Source organism: Ciconia boyciana, chromosome 2 (genome assembly GCF_034638445.1).
Source record: "Ciconia boyciana chromosome 2, ASM3463844v1, whole genome shotgun sequence".
NCBI classification, from domain to species: domain Eukaryota; kingdom Metazoa; phylum Chordata; class Aves; order Ciconiiformes; family Ciconiidae; genus Ciconia; species Ciconia boyciana.
In genome coordinates, this window is record NC_132935.1 from 68663549 (window position 1) to 68686429 (window position 22881).

Sequence of the window (22881 nt, forward strand, 5' to 3'; positions counted from 1 at the left end):
AATAAGATGTGGCCTGGCCTGTGAGGTTCTTACCTAAACCCTCTGTCAATATAATGTGGAAAACTTTGCTTTGTCTATTTTTAAATTATTAAGATAATGAGCATCTTTTAAAAAACCTCTTTAGGACTTTTGTGAGAAAGATTATAGGTTGTAATAAATTTTAAATTCCTTAGGTGGCTTGCAAAACCTATAGAAAAGTCTATAACTAGAGACTTCACTCATCCTATAAACTTTCTTCCAGAGGTTTTCAAATGAGGGATGGGGATAGCAATAAACAGAGACAAGTTGTGAGGAGAAGGCAGCAGCACATGAGCTTGTTAAGTGTGTGGCCTCCAGCTGCTCTCTTCTCTCTGTTTTTTTTCCCCAGGGACACTGTGCCATTGCAGGTACTGACAGCTTCCCTGGAGCTGGTACCACGGGGTGGGAGCACACAGCCAGCCGCTGCCCACCCCAACTGGAGGGGTCAGGACCAGGGGCTGCTCAGATCAACCCATGTGCTTGGCTTCCCAGAAAGAATGTGGATGGTCTCTTACCCCTTCCAGTCTATCATGCTTCTCAGTCTACGGACCATTAAGTATGTGAATTAGGGAGGTGGGCTGGCCAAACTTGTGTTAAAAAATGGAGTGGGAAGGCAACGAGCTAAAAAGTGTGACAATTCCTGCTCTGCTTCACTCGGGTAATCAGTTTGCCTCTCAAAACCCCATGCTATATGAAAACTGTGTTCAGAGAGATTTCTAAAGCATAATAAATAATTCTGGCAATTAATTATTTTCCTTCATGCTGGCACTTAACTGTCTGATACATGAGACCACCTTTCTCAAAACTCCTACTGCCTTTTTAATTACATATTTTTTTCTGGTTTAAGTGAAAAAGATTCCAACAGAAAGCTACCTGTTTTTATTATACAGTCCTAGTGCATGCCCAGAGCGGACTCGCTGTGTCTGCTCAATGACATTGGCATCCTATAGAAAACTAAGGCTGCACTGGCATCCTAATAATGCACATGGGGGAACAAATGTATATTGTAGAGATCCTAGCAAGCTGTAGGTTTTCAATGATTGACTTTTTAGCCACAACATAAGCCTTTTAACATTTTCATGAGCCCATTCTTTTTAAAGAAAATTAAAAGAAAGAGAATTCTTATAGAGAGAGCTGCACACATCAGCAAAAGGAACCTGTAGATCTTTGCACACCTCATCAGCTTGAGCTAAAAGAGTAACTAGTAGCTATCATGAGCTGTACAACAGCATAACAGGAAGACAAGGCACATTATTTTGCCTGTAGGTTTTACAGATACATAGTAATAGAAAAAAGAGCAGTGAAACTCTGAAATCCTCTGTTCAGTTTTTATGCTCTGCCCACACTTCTGTGCAACCATTCTGGCCAGTCCTAATTTCAACTTTTTCTTGCCTCATTCCTTTCCCACTCCTATGTTGCTTTTCCAGTCTATGTCCCTACTTTTCACGCCTGCCATCCTGCTTCTAAATTTCAATCTTAATCTAATTTTAAACCAGACCTAGTCCCTCAAATAGAGTTTATCACTTGAATCCCAAACTCAGGCTCTATGTTCCACCACACTCAGCTTTCTTGACCACTTCTTACAGCCCTCCCTGCCCCATTCAACTCTTTGCTGGCTCTCAATCTTATTTTAACTCTCTGGGAATTTTTATCCAAATTCCGTCTCCCTCCCCAATTCCGTCTCTCAACCTATAATCCCAAACTTTCCCCTATTCTTTTTATCCAGACAGGCTCCTGTTCCCTCAGAAGCCCTTAGCAGCTAACCCAGTTTCTCGTTCTCAGCCTCTTCCCTGCTCCCTACCTCCTGGCCCCATGGTTCTCTTGCAGTGCCAGCCTCCCATCCCTGCGCTAGTGTCAATAAAGTAGGCTGTACAATCTCCTATCTGTCTTTGCAATGCATGAAGACCACAGCTCTCTTCAGAAGTCTGTTAAGGACTTAGTAGGAAATTAAGAAAATAAGTTTGCCAGACCGCAGACTGGTAGGCATAGCTAAGTCAAGTTGGACTTGTAAGTAATTTTTCTCTCTTGTGGTTGGTTGTAGCTTTCTAACCCTGGGATAGTACCAATATCTTTTCTCAATACTTGTTAAGCTCTCTAACCCTTTCTCATCTGTGAGAACTCCACAATCACATAATAAATTAAAGAACAGAGGAAAACTTACGATATATCATCAGTGAGTAAAATAATGTTGGCAAAACTATAGCAGCACAAGTCTTAAGAAAAGATGCGGTTATACATCCCTTGTGCACTTATATTCTGTGTTTACCTTGTAATAACATTCTCAACATAAAGACATATGTCACCAGAAGTCTACAGTGGTAGTAATAACTGAGTACATTGACAATATTTTCAGTGAAAATTAAACATAAAACATCCCTCCCCTGATGTCACAGTTAAAGGATTAAGTACAAATAGACAGAGCTAGAATGTACTATGTTACAGGTAAGACAAGCTTATCATAGCAACGTCAACCAAGAAGTATCGCACTTTCAAATATGAGCTGCAACAAGCAACACTGTGATCCAGATCATCATGCTTTATTGTATTCACCTACAGATGGTCAAATACTTGTCTTTGTAGGAGCAGAATATATGAAGCCTATGGAGGCTTTAAATACCACTGCTTTGAATTTGTTATTATTCTGGTATTTGTCAAAAGTGAATGGTCTTTATTTGGCATACAGGAGTTGTGCAGGAGCAGTCACTATGCAGTATGGCTTTAGTGCCCCCTAAAACCTAAGACAGTGCTGTTCCTATCAAAAAAGACAGATTCACAACCTTCTAAATTTTACCAGAAGGGCTGGCTTCTTCAAATGGTTCAGCTAGCTAAAGCCTTCCCAGGACACCACATGCTCTCCTGCCACTGATATTCTCCTCTCTCTCCTCTTACCCACTACCAGTCCTCCTCTGCTGGCGAGGGAAACATAAAAGCAGTCCCCATGTCTCACTGAGCAGAAGATATTCCGCTGTCCAAACCAACAGAAGAGAGGCGTATCAAAAACAGAATTGCACCTCAATTATAAGTGTTACAGTTATTTTTAATACTAATTTTATTCTACTTTCCATTATCTCTACTAACCTCTTTAAAACTCAAAAATAATTTTTACCCCTACTGATTTTGTCATTTCCATTTGACGAAAATTGATTCCCTTGCACCCCTCTGTTTCAGAGACAGCTAAAATGAATACATTCTTAATTTGCTCCCTTTGAGCCCTAGCAAGATCAAAGATGGTAACAGAGCTCTGGGAATCTTGCAAAATTTATCAGTTAGCAGCCTTATAGCAGAAGGAGTGTATTCTGAATTTTATTGTTTATTTTTTTTCCAATAACAAAGGAGTGGATGTACAAATGGGTGAAAATAAAAGAGATTTGTGAGAGCTTTGTAAACAGAAGTTAACACAAATCTTCACCTAATTCAAGACACTCTAAATCATTTAGTTCCACTCTCCACTGCACTAAAATGGAGCTATAGTGCATTATTATTTAAAATTCTATATATTTTCTCAATATGAGAGAGAAATCCACTCATCTCTTCAGAAAGCCATGTTGTACAATTAAGATAAGTGTCCAGTAAAAGTCTGGAAGCAAGTTTGCCTTATCTGATAAAGATGAATACATCCTCTCATTATATTCTTCTCTCCTTACTTAATACCTACTTCCATGAAATGAATGAACCAATATTTTCAAAAGCCACACAGAGATTCTTCCACTTTGTGAAAAAATTTCACTGTTTGGAAAATTTTCCTGATGAAATTATCCAGGATGACAAGCAAAAGCAGTATACCTAAATGCCAGATTTTACTCTCATATGCAGGTGGAAACTGAAGTGATCACAAATGAATAGGATCCACAGTACCTAAATAATTTCGGAACTTTGTACTCCTTGTATTGAAACACCAGTCTACTCTGTCGTGGCACAGCTAATTCAAAAAACGTTAATGTGCTTTTTCATGCAACACTACCTTTGTTTATTTGTCAGTTTAGATATCGTTTGTGAAAATTTCTATTGTCTATGCTTCCATAGATACAAAATGCTTTGTTTGTAAACTACATCTACTGCAAATGGAAAGGTCCTTCTTGTAAGACATAAGTAAAGAACGCCATGTTTTTCAATCAGCTCTTAAAACCAGTTTTATCTATCCTGGCAAATCAAAGACAGAAAATGTATGACTAGTAAACATTTATCATGGATAGCTAATGTGTTTTGCATTAAGAAAACTGTTGTCTTTTATGATTCACGTTTGTGTTCCGGAGTGGGATATCCAAATAAAGCAAACCAAGATAATTCTGTGGAACAGCCATTCTTTAAAGTTTACAGAACAAAATGTGTTATTTACTTAATTCCAGAATACTGAATAAGGTGCCCTAATATAGCCTTGATGTTTCCAGTATCACTCAGAGCAAAGCATCTCATTGGCGAGCATCCAGATGTCTGAAAGTTTATCTCCCTTACACTGGTCAGTGTCTTTTTAACCGATCTTAAACCATTTTTAATATCCAGCTGTGAATAAACAATTGCAATTTGCAGTTGTTGATGGACCCGTTGAAGAACAGGCACTACACAGAATTTGAGGATTATGTTCAATTAACAGACAGTGAAATTTAATATTGAGTAGCAACTTGAAGCTCTAAAATGAAAATTTTTCTGAAAAACAATAAAGCAAATGCTTAGTGACAGTCCACTGAAGTCTCTGTTCATTCCTATTTGGAGTAGTGTGTATTGTAGAAATGATAAAATTCTCAGGATAATAGAGATTATTAAGTAAGTGCTTTTATGTATTACACTGGCAGTATCTTGTGTAACTTCACTAATTTACAAAGATTTATACCAATACAGCTGAAAACATATTTGCAATATAAATTTTCATTTTTCAAGAAGGTAAAATACTGGCTCAGCTTTGGTTAAAAATCTTTAATACAGGAAGTGTAAGATCCTTGAAAAACATATACTGGACTCTGGCAGCATAAACTGATATATTATGGTGGGCTCTCTGCACAGGTGCAGAAAGGGTGGTCTCCACTTCCCTCCATCCAGAGTATCCTGTTTCTGGTACAGAAATTTCTTATAATTTTATTTATTTTTAAGATATTTGTTATTTACTTTTTATTATTTTTTACATTGATTGATATTTGGGATTTAATTAACAAACATTTAAGCAAACCTGACATGACCGAATAGTAGAGGGAAGGACTAGGTGGTTGTGTTAAGGTACCAGAGCACTAGGGCCAGTTCCAGCCACAGCACGTATTTCCTTAATAATCTGAGACATAAAACCTCTCAGAAACTGAGTTAACTCTCTCTCTGTCTATCTAAAGTCCAAACCTTTTTAAGGAAAGGTGTATCTTGTGTTGACAGCACCTCCCCACATGTTGCAACTGTAGAAAAAAATAACATAGTACTAACAAAAAACCCAATACAGCTCTTCCATGACCACACACAGAGGCAAACAAACAGAGGAATCTGACAAGGTTTTGCAATATTTTTCTACTTATTTTGGGTGTAAATGACTCTTTACCTCTTATTAGAATAAATCTATTCAGCTGCATATAGGAACTGCATTTGGCACTACTTCTCACTCTATAATAATATTAATTTTGTTTCTCTGTTTCATGCACATTTCTCTTAATGTTTTTTTCCACCAAAATTATTTCTATTCACCAATTTTCCCATTTTTAAATAAAACCATCTGATTAAAAGCACGTCATCTGTCAAAAGAAGCTCCATGGGAAAAATGTCAAATGAACAATACATACATGAAGTGTTGTTCTACTCCTAAGCTGAGCCTAATTGTTTACGGAAAATGTTCTGTACCAAAAATGCTGGAGATGACTACTGTGGTTCAGTTCTGATCAGTCTTAGGGTAAGCTTATGCAATTTCAATCAAAATTAGAAATAGAATGCTGTATAAACAGCACTTTCTCTTGCCTCCTCCTACCAATCCATGAGAAAGTTGTGTAATGTACTATCCTGGTTTTGGCTGGGATAGAGCTAATTTTCTCTCCAGTAGCTGATATAGTGCTGTGTTTTGGATTTAGTATGAGAATAATGATAACACGCTGATGTTTAGTTGTTGATAAGTAATGCTTACACTAGTCAAGGACTTTTCAGCTTCCCATGGTCTGCCAGGTGCAGAAGAAGCTGGGAGGGGGCACAGCCAAACTGGCCAAAGGGCTATTCCATTCCATATGCCGTCATGCTCAGTATATAAACTGGGGGGATTTGGCCAGGGTGCAGCAATTGCTGCTCGGAGACGGGCTGGGTGTTGGTCGGTGGGTGGTGGGCGGTTGCATCACTTGTTTTTTCTTGGGTTTTGTTTCTCTCTCTCTCTTGTTATTTTCCTTTTCATTACATTTATTATTATTATTATTATTATTATTATTATTATTATTAACAATTATTAAACTGTTCTTATCTCAACACACAAGTTTTCTTACTTTTGCTTTTCAGATTCTCTCCCCCATCCCACTGGGCAGGCAGGGTGAGCGAGAGGCTGTGTGGTGCTTAGTTGCTGACTGGGGCTAAACCACGATCCCAAACAGACATATACAGAAAACATTTCATAACAGCTGTGAATCTACCAGAAGGAGACCTCTGGATGCTGAAACAACACACTAAATAAGAGTGAGGATCCAAATTAATTTTGACAGTTTGCAGCCACCTCCACTCTCCACCTCTCGTTATAAAGACTGAAGGGCTGATGCTTGACTCCAACTCTCAGAGACTAAAAAGGAGACCAAGAAAGCCCCAATATCAAACCATTCAGGATCTTTGAATGTGACACATGAACAGAGTCAGCACAAGTATGGTCATCCAGGAAAGGCAGCAAAACAATTAGAAAATTATATTAACAGGGTAATGAGAAAATAGTTTACTTCCCCTCACCTTTTTCTTCATTTTTACATTTTTGAAAATTGCATGAACTCTCCATGTTTTTGCAAACATTGCTCCAAATGCAGTTGTGTATCCCACTGTAAGAATCCATGTTCGGACCTAAAAAAAAATATATATAAAAAAAGACAAAGCCATTTAATTTTCAGTAGACAATGTGGATATCATCATTTCAGCCAACTTTTTTCTCAAGACCTTGAGAAAAACATATTCAAAGAACTTCACAAAAATGTTGACATTTCAGAATTGTCACATTCGTTGCTTTCTTGCTTTTTTTCTCCTCCCTCCATCCCTTCTCCAAGTATAACAAATCTGGATGCTGAATTAACAATCTCTTCCATATATAAAACCACAACTCTGTTACAATATTCCGCATTTTTTTCACTTTTATTGTGTTCTATGCAGACAGAGGAAGGAACTAGTGAAGGAAAACAAGAGACTGAGACTATAAAAACTACCTAGGGAGCTATTATTAACATTTTGAACAGAAATGAACAGAGAAGTAGAGATGTTATTCAGACTAAATAAGAGGAAACTGTACTACGTGAGTTATGCATAACTTAATGCAGACCCTGAGCGTTCTGGAAAGATAAGAAAAACTGACCTTAGAATTATCATATAGGGAAAAATGGCAAGACAGGAACATAGCCTTTGTGGGCAGGCCTCGGGGACAAGACCTGAATCAAAGATAATACCCTCAATATGGGTCTAAAAAAAAGGAGATGGTCAGCTTACACAGAACGATGGACTAATGGGACCTTGAGCTGGCCACAGTTTTGACATAGACCTATCTAGACATTTTCCTTATAGTGAGTTTCCCAGAGAACACCAAAAGATTTTTAAACTAAAAAAGACATGACGTCTTTAGAGTAAAAACTAGAATTACTTATTTTTTAACAGAAAAACCTCAAATTGACCAGGGAGGACAGAACAAAAGTTACAAAAGCTTTTTTGTGCAATTCCCCACCTGCCCATAGCATCCTTTTAGAGGTAGGTCCTCGCTTTCAGACTTTATTTCAGCTAAGCCTGTGACTTTCAGAGTTGTTGCAAGCTCTGCACTGCCCCTCCTAATTCCTTGGAAGTTTCTCTTTTCATTACCCTGGAGATCTGGCTATTTGAAAGCTTTTCTGCCCTGAACAGACTATTTTCTTCCCAAAGAGGGACTGGACACCAGAAAGCGTAGCAGGTGGAAGAGCATGCAAGAGGCACAGCAGGGAGCTGGAAGCCTACAGCTGAGTCTGAAAGCCAGAAGCCTACAGTTGAGTCTGAGAGCCTGAGAAATCACAAGGAGGAGGAACAATCTCTTCCTCCCTCTAGAGACTCCACCTGGGCCAGCTGTCAAAAAGGGAGCCTGCACAAAAGCGAACAAAGAAGTAAAAATAAAATGCACTGTGCATTGCAGATGGAAAAACTGGGGAAGAGACAATGGCTAAAGACAGGAAAGGCAAAGCTAGAAAAGGGGAAAACAAGCCTTCTTTTGGCCATGTGGACCATGCATCCTTGGCCAATAGAGCTGATTTTTGATATAAAACAATCTGATTTGTGGAAAACAGGACATTCTGAGAAAGGATTTTGAAAAAAAATCTTTAGGTGACCTAAAGGCAAAGTTTTTCATAGGAAACAGCCTGGTTTCACATCTAACTTCTAGAGTTTGGGATTTTTAATTTGTAACTTCAGGACATGCATATTGATGAGAAACTAGGTGCTGTAATAAGATGCAAAACTTGGGATCTAAGATCAATATTAGGAATAATCTAAATGTTTCACTTCTAAGTACACGTTATCTAGTTTTTGCCTTTCCAAACATCTTCAGAATTTCCATTTTTGTACTCAAAATGTGGTTTTTTTTCCCTCAAATTTTCTGTAGAATAGAAATTCTGATTTTTAGTAAGCATTAGTGACTGGGTATCAAGGCAGAAAAGAAAAAAAGATATGGCTTACTCAAAAAGTATTGATATAGCAATAACAGACATAAAATGACTACAGTTCCTTAAAAGAAATAAATAAATAAAGACGATACATGTGGTCAATAATGGTGAATTAGTGAGAGAAAAGTACATACAGAACAGGCACCTTGGGTTTTGGCAAAGAGGAGTGTATGCAAATGGACACCCAAAACTGTCTGAGAGGGCATATGCTGGTAGCACTGTGCACCACACAGGGACACACACCTCGAGCATGCAAGTGTGAACTCAGGGGGTGCTGACTCACTGGAGTGGGCATTACCAGGTTGCAGATACACACACAAAGGCTGAGAACCCACACCTCCTACAGGACGGGCGTGTATAGGGGAACCTGCACCCCCAGAAGGAAGGGTGTGCTGGTAACACATGTGTCCTGTGAGCAGCAGGTGTCTGCATGTAACTCAGCGTGTGCATTTATTAGAAAACATTGGGATTACGTGTAGAAGACTGTTTAGATATTTGTATGTATATATTAATATTTTATTAGCATCTAATGTGGTTTATCTGTTGCATTGCTGATATTGACTCTGAACATATAGTTCACACTGATTGCTGGTTAATCTTGTTATTAATAAAATCAGCAAACTGCCTGTGATTAGCTTCAAACCACATGAGTTATGCCACTTTGCGGCTTTCTTGAATGCGGTATTGAAAAAGAAACCCATAACCAAAAAAAAATCGGAATAGATATTTAGGTCAGCATAGTAATATTTTTAATTTAAATATTTCTTGAAGTCTGCTCGCTATCCATTATCATACATTATGCTAATAATTCAGTAAAACCACAGTTAGATCAGCTCTGAGTGATTTGAAAAATACGTTTCATATCAACATGTTCATATTAGCCAGTTACATCTTTTTTTGACTTCACATCAACGGAGCTGTGATAACCATTCTTATTATTCAATCTTTTTGCTGCTATTAATAAGTATTCAGCTCTTTTGTGTACAATTTAGTGATATATTTGGCAAACAGATACATGGTATTTTCATGTCTCTAATAAGACCCTGTTTTGTTCTCACTGAAAGAGTAATTGCCTCTTGGGAATAGTAATAAATTCAATTATGCTCATAATATGTTTCTAACTCAATATTCAGAAAAATATTATTTTTATCATGTCTGGTTCAAAAAGTTTCATATATTCCTGATCTGGATTATGCAAATTAGAATAATATAACTATTGGCTATATTGGAAACACTCTGGCTTAAAGATATCAGGAGATTTTGTCAAAATGAGATCACTGGTGCTAAGAATGAGATGATAAGTTTCAGATGAAAACAAATTTTTAATTTTGAAGAAAATGACCTCGAATTTGTCTGCTATAATTCATTAATGCAGCCAGCAAAATGAAAAATTTAGAAGACAGCAAAAGCCTCTGAAATTCATATATCTGCCCATTTATATTCTTAAATGTATTATACCTCCAAATCCCACTCATTTGAAAGAACATGATAAAAATAACACCAATAATTGGAGAGCATGACCATGATGTTCCACAATCGATCAGTAATTCTCTCATGTTGGAAGTTTTTAATGATGCATTTCAATAGAGGAGGCTGAGGAAGATCACCCTCCCCCCAGTACCCACCAAACAAGCAGGAAAGGCACCTCCTTAGAAGATGGGAAACTTGCATTCAAATTCCTCCTCCAAACTAGACACCAAACGTGAAAACATTCCTATGCTCCTATAGAAGAATAATTCATAAAACTAGCTACTGTTTATCTTTTTCTTAAAAGGTTAGGTCATTACAAAATTCCTCATGCCTTCACTGAATTTTAGCATATACCTTCAATTATCTGCTTATATTTCTTGGTTACTTCTTTTTTTGAATAAGATGTTTTCACTAACTGAATATCTCCTACAATTTTTTTGTTTCTCTGTCATTCAAAGACAACATGCAAGTGTCAAAGGAGGTAATATTGTTTGGTATACAACAATCAAGTATGTCTATGCAGACGCTAAAATGCAGTTTCCTAATTCTCTTTTCTTTATATTTCCTACACTATTTTGGTTTAGAGTCTATTTTTGAAAATACTATCTTTGCACCCGTGATTGGAATTTGTGCTTTTTATAAATTACTTGATAGAAGCTCTTACAGGTGCATTACTTGTGATAGCTGAAAAAGCTAGAAATCATTTATTGAGTGGACAACACAGTTGATGACCACCAAACACTGAAAATGTCTCCACAAAGAAACAGACCATTCTTGGTAATTTTCCAGACTTGGAACAGATATGATGTTTATTTAAAACAAACAAAAATCCACCTTTGTCAAATATTAATGTTTAAACAAATGTTGTAAGTTTCAGCTAAAGAGCCACTGCATTTATGAACAAGATGCTCCTTACATCTTGCAGGAGCATTTCTTTTCAACTTCCCTTTGCAACAAAAAGCCTCCGTTTTAAACCTATCCATAAGGTGCTAAAGTTCTTTTATTTTTTTTAAGTAAGACTATTCTTCCTTCATATAATAAGCACTGACAGCTTAACAGCCTTATATAAAGTTACTTCAATTTGTATCATATTTCCTCTCAACCTTGAGCTTTAGCTGGCTAGCCTACGTTTTGAACGCTGCTATTTGATATCTTCACACAAATCTCTCTGCACCTTTCCCATCATCTTGTTTGTGAATGGTGAAGTGGTTACTATTTATATATCTGTGCAACAGTCCTACAAAGTTATTTGATATTACAACTCATTATTAATAAAAGAAGCTATCTAACTGTGAACAATGAATTAGTAAGGGGAAATTAGTAAGTGGTGAAAGCATCAGAAACATCCTGAACAAAGAAGTAAAAGTCTCTCCTTGATTATATATTCTAAGAATGAAGCTTACAAACAAAAACACTAGTTTAGGTACTATTAACTTTCAGATAAACAAGAATATTATTCGAATTTATTTAAAATAATTTATTTTAATACAATTACAATTCTATATAAAATTCTAAAATAAGGTTATCTTGGAAAATGGACTGAATTGATGAAAGGTAAAAAGTTTCACTGTTAAAGAAGTTCCATTATTTTCTATATTTGAGCACCACTGCATATGCATTCAGAAGACCACACAGTCATGAGCTGACAAGGAATGCCTGGGAAGGTATTGAGCTCATGAAAGCAATAATAAAAATTTCAAATGCAGTGGATCAAGAAAGTGATGCATTTTACTCCTCTGTTAAGTTGAAAGAAAAAAAAAATAACAACCCTCTGAACTGAATATACTACACATTCTCTTTTTTGGTGTTGGAGCTTTAAATTTGCTATACTAATCCAGTTTGCCAATATCAAGCAAACCACAAGAAGATGGGATTAAAAACTCAGAATGAAGAATAAAGAAAACCAAATGTCAGCACAAAGAACTTCCATGTGCTGCATAAAAAGCTACAAACTTCTTATCACCTGTCCAGGTGACTTTTTTTTTTTTTTTTAAATAACAGTTATTTGAATGGGATAGTGAAACAACTTCGTTCTTTAAAAATTTCTCTTCAGTTAGCAAAACATTTAGATTATGTTCTTGCAGAGGAATCACTCAGATTTAAGATTCTTGAAAGCATCATTTTTACCATTTCAAGACCTTAATTTTAATGGTTTCTTTAAATAAAAACTTTATTTAAAATAATTTATTCAATAAAAACAAATCTTTCAAAGGACTTGATACTCCAGACACTCTCCAGCTCAGTTTATGAGACTCAGACTGATTCTTTTTGGGAATATCAATAATTAGGCAGTTTTGCACACGCACCAGGTTGGAAGCTGCAGTGCCCACAGGGTTAGGCTGCAGCTGAACATTAGTGCTGAGCAGCTTGGTGGCATCTTAGTATTAGGCTTAGGCACTTAAAAGCGACAAACACGAGAATAAACCATGCTGTGGGTTTAGCCCTGGAGAGCACAATTATCTTTAAGTAGACAATTCTGTTGATTTCTGTGGGCTGCTCAGGAGCTGAAAATGAAGCACCTTCTATTATTCTTGGCAAACTGGGGACATAAAGGATAATTATGATGAACAAAAATGTGTAATCTCAACAAGTTTTCACTAGGGCTTGATCCTGCTTCTGTTAACCATGGCAAATCCCCAGTGTGAGCACAGGCAGGCCCCAAAGAATGAGTTCATCCATTTGAATTATACTTTTCTCATTTACATCAAATGTTTTTTGACAAGCATTTATGACTTTTAACTCATTCTTTAGAATTTGTGTGGCACCAGCACAGTTCTTGTAAAACGTAAGTGGCAATAACATTAGAGAATTGAATCCTGCTGTTTTCACATAAATTAAGTACAGTGGTTCTTCACATGCTGTGAGATCTCCTGTAGTGATTTCTTAATATATTTCAGTCCATTTTTCAGAATTAATCCATGGGTAGTGTAAAAGATATTACAATTGCTCCTGATTCTGTAAGGGGGCTTTAAATTCTGGCTGTTGTCCTACTGAAGGAGACGCAAAATGTTCTAAAAATATTATCTTAATAAATCCCTGGCAAGGTTGTGGTGTATTTGATCCAGCATATGAAATAATTTTGTTTCAAGGATCTATTCAGGCTTGTAACTTTTGTCTCTGCTTTTTTTTTTCCCCCAAGAAAATGTCATTTACTAAAATAGAAGCTGATCAGGCTCATGTTAAACTCAGTAACAGAACTGCCTTTGAATTAAATAGGAGTGAGATCAGTCTCAGACTGAACGACAGTGAGGACAATTATGGAAGTGATTATACAGAAAAGGGAGATTAAAATTAACAGCTAAACAATTAAGTAGGAAATAAACTAAAGAATACATGCAAAATGAAAAAGGCCAGACTAAAAATACAAACAAAGGCTATGGTTTCCAGAGACAAAGAAATGGATTAGAGGTCCAAATCCTTTTGCAGTTCAGTAGGAGCTGAGTGTCTATCTGTTGCTTTTTTAATTCCTGGCCAAAATTAAACAATTTGAGGAAAAGAATTAGGCAAATATAAAGTCCAAAGGGGGGAAACCCCCCCAAATCTACAGCAATGCCTAAAGAGCATAAAGGGTACAAATAAGGAGCACATCATCAACTACTAACCAAATATCAAGGCTAGATGCTATTTGGTAGCACAACGTCTAGTCCAAGTGGCTCTTGCCCATAGTACACCAAGACAGCCACAGCTTTGAGGTGGCACTGCCCAGACATTTTCCTTTCAGTCACTTCTCCCAAAAATGGTTAAACAGAGAAAACTTGAAGTGACAAGGGAAGACAAAGCAGAAATAAATAAATAGATGGAAGGTTCATCTTCTCCCTCTCCCTGCTTTACCATTAAAGGCAAGTCCCTGCTTCCAGAGCTGCTCTCAGCCAGCTCAGCTTTCAGAGTTTTAGCCAATTGCCCAGCATCCCCCTCACCCTGCAGCCTGCCCCCATCCCTAGGAACCCATTCCATAACCTCTCACACCTGGCTTTTCCTCCCTGCTCCTCACTGGAGTCTCTGTTTGATGTGGTTTTCAGGATGTCTCTCCACTCTTATACCACCCTGAAATCCTCACCTTGCACAGGTTCAGGGTTTCCCAAGAAAAGGTGCAATGTGGATCATGCAGTTCCACCTTGCCTAGATGTTCTCTCAGCGGGGAAGATATGTGACTATGAAAAATTAGTAAAAAAGAACAAAACCTGCCTTTCACATTGCTACAAGACACAGAGTCAGATTTCAAGTGTTCATGATCCATAATTAAGAATAATATTAGCTGAAAACCCCTAAGTGCTTCTGAAGATCTGGATACATTTAAAGGTCACATTTTAAAGTACACCTTTGAGAAGATAAGGTCTATAACATCTACTGTTGTCATGAATGTACATTTTCTCAGGATGTCTGATTGAGAAAAACACATAGTCCGGATAGTCACACACTGCAGTAGGTAGCTGGATTTTATCAGTGGTATCGCTACTCTTTCCTTCCCTCTTTCTGTCTCTCCACCCCACCCCACCCCACTATTTCATTCCTTCTTTCTGTACAAAGGCTGTTTCCAAATGCCTGCATCATGACTGAGAGCAACTGATTGGAAGCTGAAAGCCTGAGAACAACCTGGTGCAAAAACCTTCATGTGCTCTGTTTACTTTATCCAAGGCAAAACACTAACAGGGCTCAGTGAGATCACCAGGAATCACAGAATATCTGCCTGGTTCTGGCAATTCATATCAATTATGCTAATTCATGAGATAAACAAGATAAAGCGTGCTTAATTTTAGTGACTGTGTAAATCGCAAGACTTAGATCCTCTTATCTTTGATGTAAAACCTCTGCAGACCTCTGGAGTCTAAAGGAGACTGGAAGACAATTGCCATCTCCAGAACAGATATCTCCCAGAACAGCATGAATCCTATATTGAACTATTCCAAACAGATCATTTGCCCCTTCCCTATCACTCCGATCGCCCAATGCAGCACACTCTCTAGGAGAAAGTGCTGCTACACATCAGGACTACCAGGACTGAGGAGAAGCAGAGCTTTTCAGTCTACTACTACCTAATACACGAGACCTTCCTGGGTGGAGACTATGGGCGTTTTACTGCAACCTGGTGTACTTAAAACAATATTCTTTTCAGCCCCAACCTAATCAGTTATATCCAGAGAATATGAACATCATTTTATTTGCCTACTTGAAGGAGATGCATGACAGAGGACACTATGCTCCTCCTTAGGGCCACAGTAGCCTTTCATCCCATAGCAGTTACAACTTGCAAAGACTTTACTTGTCTTAAATGTAAAGTGTGAAATTCTCAGTAGAACATATTACAGAAGTCTAAACATTATGATCATATCTAATATTCTCTCTATTTTAAGTATCTCTATTTAGTATGTCAGCTTAAACTCTATTCATAGGATATGTCACTGCCATTGCTAATTTTGAGTCTCTCTCTTCCATATAATGAATGCTTTCAATTATTTTTCTACTTGCTTGCATTTTTTCCAGTTGGCATCACATCTCGTTTCACACCCTTACTTCTAACTTCTTTTTTGCTATGATACCATGGTAATTCTGAGATTAAAAACAAAGAAAGATCATTCTCATTCTCTTTCTCTCCCTCGTAACTGAAGAACTTTCTACTTTGGCATACATATGCATTTAATGAAATATTGTATTGCTTTTCCTTTTTCTGTACAACCAATAAAGTTGTTATTAAGTAAGGCATGATCTAAATGTTCTATAATATACTGACCACTTTCTCAGAATTCACTGCTTTGGGTAGATTTAATTCCATGTAACTGGAGTTTTACAATATGACACCTAATCTCTAATTCTGACATGCAACTAAATAATGCTACAATTGGTATTATGAATTCTTACCATAAAACCACAAATTATTAGATACTTAAATATACTTGATTACTTTCCCATAGAAAATGGACATACCAAGATAAAAATGAGTTAGTCTGGGAACCAATTACCCACTCTAGCCCAGAGTCAACACTATATAATTTCAAAGACTTACATAAATCCCCATATTCAGCAAATTATTTGACCATATGTTTAAAGTGCTTTGCTGACTCTGAAGTACATTTAACACTTGGTTCTGTGTTTCAGCATATTGTCTTATATACCACATCCTCCTACAACCAGTGCCTTACAGAGTGCAAAAGAGTAGTACAACTTATCGAAGAAATCCTTTGAAATTTTCAGGTGTTACTGGTATAATTCTGTATCATGTTTCAATGTCCTTGGAATATTACAGAGTAAAACATATGCCATATGTAAATGTAGGTTGTAGAAAGGTCAGAAAAGACCAGAGATTGCAAAGCACTTCACCCTCCAAACAATGCTACAAACACTGTGCTATAGAGGAAGTACACACAATAGATTTGGAATGTAATACCTACAATCTGGAAACCATTGTTCCTGAATTTTGTGGGTGGACTCAGGAGTATTAAAGGACCTTCTATAACTGTTGTCAAAAAGTTATCAGAAAATGAAACTGTAAGACACAATGATCACAGAAACCATACATAACATATCTAATTAAATAAACTTGCTATCATGTATATACTGCTGCTCTGGTGAGGTCTAATCGCTTTTGAAATATGGAAGACAAAGAAGGTGATTACTTGATGTAGAGAGGGGATAACACTAATGACAGCTTTTTAGTTTTGCATGTGCTTATAAATGTTAAATCAAAATTTTTACTTCCCTACAAAAAATATCCCCCTCCATTGACATGATTCTTCTCTGTGCCTGAGATGTAGTTATTATAGTTATACCCACATGTTTTTGGCTCAATGGCTTTTTATGATCACACTCCATTGTAGCTGGTTCTTTTAAAGACTAAGTCACAGTCTTGCATAAAATGGGAATTTTAAACTAATCTCTAATACGGCTAGAATGGGTAACAAAAATCATGCATTTCCAGGGAAAAAAATGATCAAGAGAAATTTGTACTGGACTGATCCTATAAGAACTGGTATCTGTAATTAGTCCTTATGAAACCACTAAGCATATTGCCCATATGGAAAGATGGATGTTCATAATATGGCGCCAAATGATCATGCTGTATCCAGCACTTAGGGGATGTTTTGGGGGGAAAGGAGGCAAGACAGAAGAGTTACTGAACAGAGAAGTGGGTTTGTCTCCCATATTTATGAATTCCCCAGCATTAATTCAGAGTTTTCTAGATACAGGGAAAGTGCGTTGCCACAGTCAATGGTGGCCATATAAAGATGATTTCTAAGAGAAGCATAAGCTATCCCATTGAAAAAATTATAATTGGAGGAGGAAATTTTATAAGATTTGTTTTATTGAGGAGGAGGTTGGAAAAAAATTTCCTGATAAGTTGCTTCTGAAGGGTTCCTTGCATCTGTGATTGTAATACTAGTCCTTGACAGAGCTGCAATTCATAAGATACATCAGTAGCCAGGTACAGGAAAGCACAATCAGAAATGCTTCTGTACTGGATTGAAAACCTGGAAAGCCAAGACTGAGGAGAAATCTCACAGACTCTGCTCTGTTGATATAAAATTCAACTATGTTAAAAAAAAAATTAAAAAATCTCTGTTTGAAGCATGTGGTGAAACTTCTTAATCAAAGTTTGGCTTTAAGAACACAGTATTGTCCCCAACCCTTTTATTGGTCACTTAAGTAAAGTAGCTATCTTATTCAAATGCCTGTCTAGATCTTTCCCTCTATGGCAGGCAGACAAACAGACTTAACATAATGTGACAGATACAAACTGAAAAAAAAAAGATATATGTAAGATAACACAGAACAAAGCAGCCCTCACTTGAATTTTGTGGCATTTGGAATATGAGAGTAGTGGTTACATTTCGGGAAGCAAATTAGAGAAAAATCAGATAGCTGAAGTGTTCTAGCTCAGAGACACAGGATTCTGGATGCTGGTTCATTTTTCAGAGTTAAGACTGAGCTGTTTCACATTTAAAGGAGGACTTAAATTTAGTTTTATATAGCTAAATCTGGATGGAAACCTGTTTCCTAGAACAGCTCCATGATGAGAAGTACCTCTGGTTCCCACTTTCTTTCCTTCTGTTCAGCAATGCTTGGCTGCTTCAAGAGGAGGGTTGTAGCCTAGTCATACAATGGCCTATAGCCTGGCAGTGAAGTCAGGAGTTCTGAGTACAAGACTCTCAAGGCTGAGGAGACATCAGGACCTAAAATTTGCACCTCCTGCCACTAGATTCTTCTGCAACAGAGGGTGAGAAAAGAATGTGGACCGACACCAACAGGCTTCCTCATAACACTTCTGCTCCATGAGAAGCTGGTTCGCAAAAAAAGGCATAATTGCTGGATAAAAAATGGATGCTGGCTTCTCCCACTTCCTATTGGCCCCTATGTATTCAGAGAGTTATATACCTAGTTTGGGAGAGGTGAACAGGATTTTGAAGTCTTTGAGGCACCTCTTTCTAGCTCTATAGCGAATTCGCACTCTGGCTGTAGGAAGACTGGATGTTCTCTCCTTCTTTCTTTTGCTGCTAATGTTTAGGTGTCTAAAATACAGCTGTGTCCAGGCCCAACTAAGGAAGCTAAGACTTTGCCCAGAAAATCCTATATATTCACTTATACTATATCTTCTAATGTATCTTGACATATACTAAAGAGGTCTCCAGTGTTTTGAAATGGTATCACTGAACAAGTCACATGATATTTCATTTCTGTAATGGTTTTAGCTAGTATGAAGGATTTCAGTTTAAATATTGGGAAATATCTGCATCATCTAACTTTAGCCATCCAACTTTTATGCTTTGAATTATTCCCTGGAAGTAAAGTTTATCTCTGTCCAGTGATGACATCAGAAATTCAGACTCCTAAACAAAGGTGCTGTGAACTGCATCTTTCTAGAGACCTGAAGAAGGATCAAAAACATAGTGAGGATAACTTCTGAGTAAATCTGATATTCTCAGGCAATGGACAAAGCATGGTTTTAGGATTTTTTGAGGAGAAAATATTTGATAAATTTAAATGCTAGTTGTATTGGGTTTGGAAGGAATATCCTTGCAGTGAAGTTCTTTCCCTTTCTTTGAAAGTTCCTCTGAAGACCAGAATTTTGTAAGTCAAGCTCCTCCCAGAATTTATTTTGGAAGCCTCCATTTTAAAGGATTGAGTGCATCACATAACACTAATGATTATAAAGACGCACTGACAAAAGTAGAAGACTACTGTAGGCAATGGCAAGACAAAGTATTTGAGACTTTGGTCTTCACATTTTAAACCTTTCCAGTTTGTTGTCAAAGCAGGATTTCTATGAGATAATTCATGACAAGCAATATTCAAAATTTTGCACGGAAGTCTAGCTACTGTATAATGATGCTGCTATTAGTCACACAAATTATTTTAACACTGGAGCTGAAAACCTACTGTAGTCAGAATTGGTGCCTTGTTGCAGTGTGCAATCAGCTTCCAACACTAGCCAAAAAGCAATAGCAGCCAAAACCCCCTATCAGTTCATGCAGCAAATCCAAACCATAGAAACATCCTTATTACAGTAAACAATTAAGACATTACAAGTTTCTGGGTGGACATATTTCAGAGTTGTTTATTTTTATTTAATTTGAATATATTCTACATGGATCTAGGCTTGTGTGAGTTTATAGTCTAGCCTGCAAATAGCAGTAGAAGTCTTTGGAGATTCAGCCAAAAAGACTGAGTAAAAAGACCTGAACAAGCAGCAGTCATGAAGCATAAAGTAATATGGAATCTATAAAGAAAACGTAGTAAGTTCACAGATATTACTAGTTGTCATGCTACAAACACAGCCTTTAATAAATCATCTTCATATATATAGTTTCAAAACAAGAAAGTACATCTACTCTTTTAGTCTGAGGCCAAATCCCAATGCACCTGAAGCTTTTACTACTAATAATAATAATATAGCTTTATGTATGTTTCAGAATTTGGTCACAGAAAATATCTCAGGAAAGTACTAAGAGAATCAGTGATTAAATTGAATGAAACATCCAACTACTGAACTTTTCTGTTTGCATATCTTGCAGAGCTTTCTGCGAGATCATCTTAAACTAGAATATATGGAATTACTTACTGTGCAAAGTGTCTCAAATGTCTTTTCGGAGACAAAGGATCCATCAAGACCAAAAAGAAAAATAGATGCATAAGAAAGCATCCCTCCAAGGATAATAAGGTTGTTCATGTAGGGACTGGACATCTTTATTAGTCTATGGACAAAAGGTGATAGTGCATTAAAGAGGAAAGGATTACTGCTAGGCTATTAGAGCAATAAAGAAGAGCTTTTTGTAACCAGGCAAACAGATAACCCTTTTTGTAGAAGTCCATGACATCTATAAGCATGCACACTATTTGCTGTTTTATGAAGTCCAGCATTGTTTCAGGTTCTTGAATGTTTAGTAAAAAGACCTCCTATTTTACTGGTGGATTAATTAGCTATCGTTAATGTTAATAGCAGACAGTCAAACATAAATACAAAAATTATACTTTCCAGACAGTATAAGAGGACTTGTATTAACAGATAGATAATCTGTTTCAATGTGAATATATTACACAGTGATTTTGATTAAATAGTTCTAAAATACCGTCTTTCCACAGTTTTAATGTTTTCCTTATATATATGTATATATTGATGACAGACTCTACAAACATGGCATTTAAATACCAAAGAAATAGTGATAGAAGTAACATGAATGCCTTACTTCTGATTTCTGTTTTTGATGTTGAAGAACAAGAAAGCACTGGCCATTATCATTCCTAGGATGGTGAGGGCAGAGAGGATGCTGTAGAGAGGCAGGGAGATCTTGCGTAGCTCCTCTTGTATAATTGTTTTGTCCTTTGGAGGCTCAAGTCCTAGAATTACAAGAAGAAAAAAAGGCTAAAGCTCAGCCGGATGTAGAATTTCTGTAAGAAAATTTGCCTCTCCTAAGTACTATACCTTGATTTAGCAGATTTAGCAACTGTGAACCACATCAGTAGCTGATTAAAACATTGACTTTGACAGACATATGTTAGTCACATTGATTGACAAGAAGGTTTGTATTTCTGGAGCAGGTAAACATCCTCTTTGGAAGAAAAAACACAACAAAACCCTAATGCAGAACCCTGTAAAATATGTGCTAACTATCCTCATTTTAAGGTGTAAATAAACACTAAAATGCATACTATGACTGTAAAGTTTACCAGGAGGTTATGCTTTCCTGAAACAAGTGACAGAGGAACAAGTAGAAAACAGAGGGAATCATTTCTCTGCATACTGTCATTATCACATGGCCTATCTAGATACGTACCACAGCTGGAGACCAGCCTTGGTGTGGCATCACTGGGGCAGGGACCGATGGCCCTGGGGGGCTGAAATGGGGTCCTGGGCTGTGGGCAGGGTGTGGGAAGCCCCAGCAGGGGGGAGGAAGGGCTGTTGGTGCCCTCAGGACTCTACAGAATGGAACAATGTGGAAAAATGGGTAGCAAAGGTTTTATAGGGACAGACCCACTTTGCAAATCCCTGCAGATGTGGACTTGAATGTCTGAACTTGAAAACTATGTTTAAAGCCATGTGCTTGATTGACAGTCAGCTCCCACTAATTAAAGGCTTCTTGGTTTAATGAGAAGAATTACTTTCCGAAAACTGCAATAAAGCTCTGCATTCCCTACTTCCCATACTCCATTTTACCTGCTTACTAATTTTTTCCTTGGGGCAGGGGATTGGCAAAAGGCCTTTTGCATCACTTTCGTCCTTCAGAAAGGGATTTGTGTGCCGTACAGTGCCTGAGCCTGTCCTTTCACATCAGCTCTCCGTGGGGCTGCGAGAATGACCACACGGGGCGGAGCAGCTTCATTTCACAAAAGAGCTGCACCCGCAGAGCTCTGTGGACCCACTGATCACAGAGCTGTAAATAACTGACTAGCAGCTGCCATAGCTAACTTTCATGTCCACTCTTCTGCTTTGCACCTAGAAGAATATTCAAGGTTTTGTACAAGTAGAGAGAATTTTATCCATACCAGTTAAGGTGAAAAAATTCAGACAATGGAAACTTGCTGTCCTTTGGTCTTTATGCCCAACATTTCTGCAAAATATTTCCTTTCAGGTGATCACAATAAGGGACCATTTGCTGATTTGATATTGGAGAAAAGTACCTGAGATTTTCCCCTTTTCCCCTTCCCACCTCAGTGCATGACACTTCACAAAATTAGGCAACAAGTAACAAGCCAAAAATACAATAAAGCACATGCCTGAATTAAAATAACTAATATTAAAGGAAAAAACCCCACCCCTCTGTATCTAAAATATCCAGAGTATGTTAATGACTTGTATTTATTAAATATAAACAACCAGTGATTCTATAAAATGTATTTTCTTATTTGTGTAATGGCCATTCAGTTCTATTGCTTCTAATATTATGAATTATTGTTCTCTTGTGTGCAATTTTATGCAATGGTTTAAACAGGGCTATATTTACTGCTCTTCATTTCAAATACTGAAAGTTACTACGTTTTTTATACTGCCTGGAAGATGTAACAGCAGTGTCCTCCACACCATATACATGACTGCCTCAATGAAAAGTTAAGGTGTGTAAATGGAGTAGGTTCACTGCCAGTGACATAA

General features: G+C 37.3%; 1 protein-coding gene across 1 annotated transcript in view; it reads right to left on the reverse strand.

The window, feature by feature from the left end:
* GABBR2 (gamma-aminobutyric acid type B receptor subunit 2) overlaps positions 1-22881 on the reverse strand; it is a 491815-nt gene that overhangs the window by 147601 nt on the left and 321333 nt on the right. The window contains exons 10-12 of the mRNA XM_072851328.1: positions 20981-21131; positions 20356-20488; positions 6901-7008 (exon numbers count right to left, since the gene is read on the reverse strand). Coding sequence (XP_072707429.1) covers positions 6901-7008; positions 20356-20488; positions 20981-21131 — 392 coding nt within the window. The remainder of the gene's footprint in view (positions 1-6900; positions 7009-20355; positions 20489-20980; positions 21132-22881) is intronic.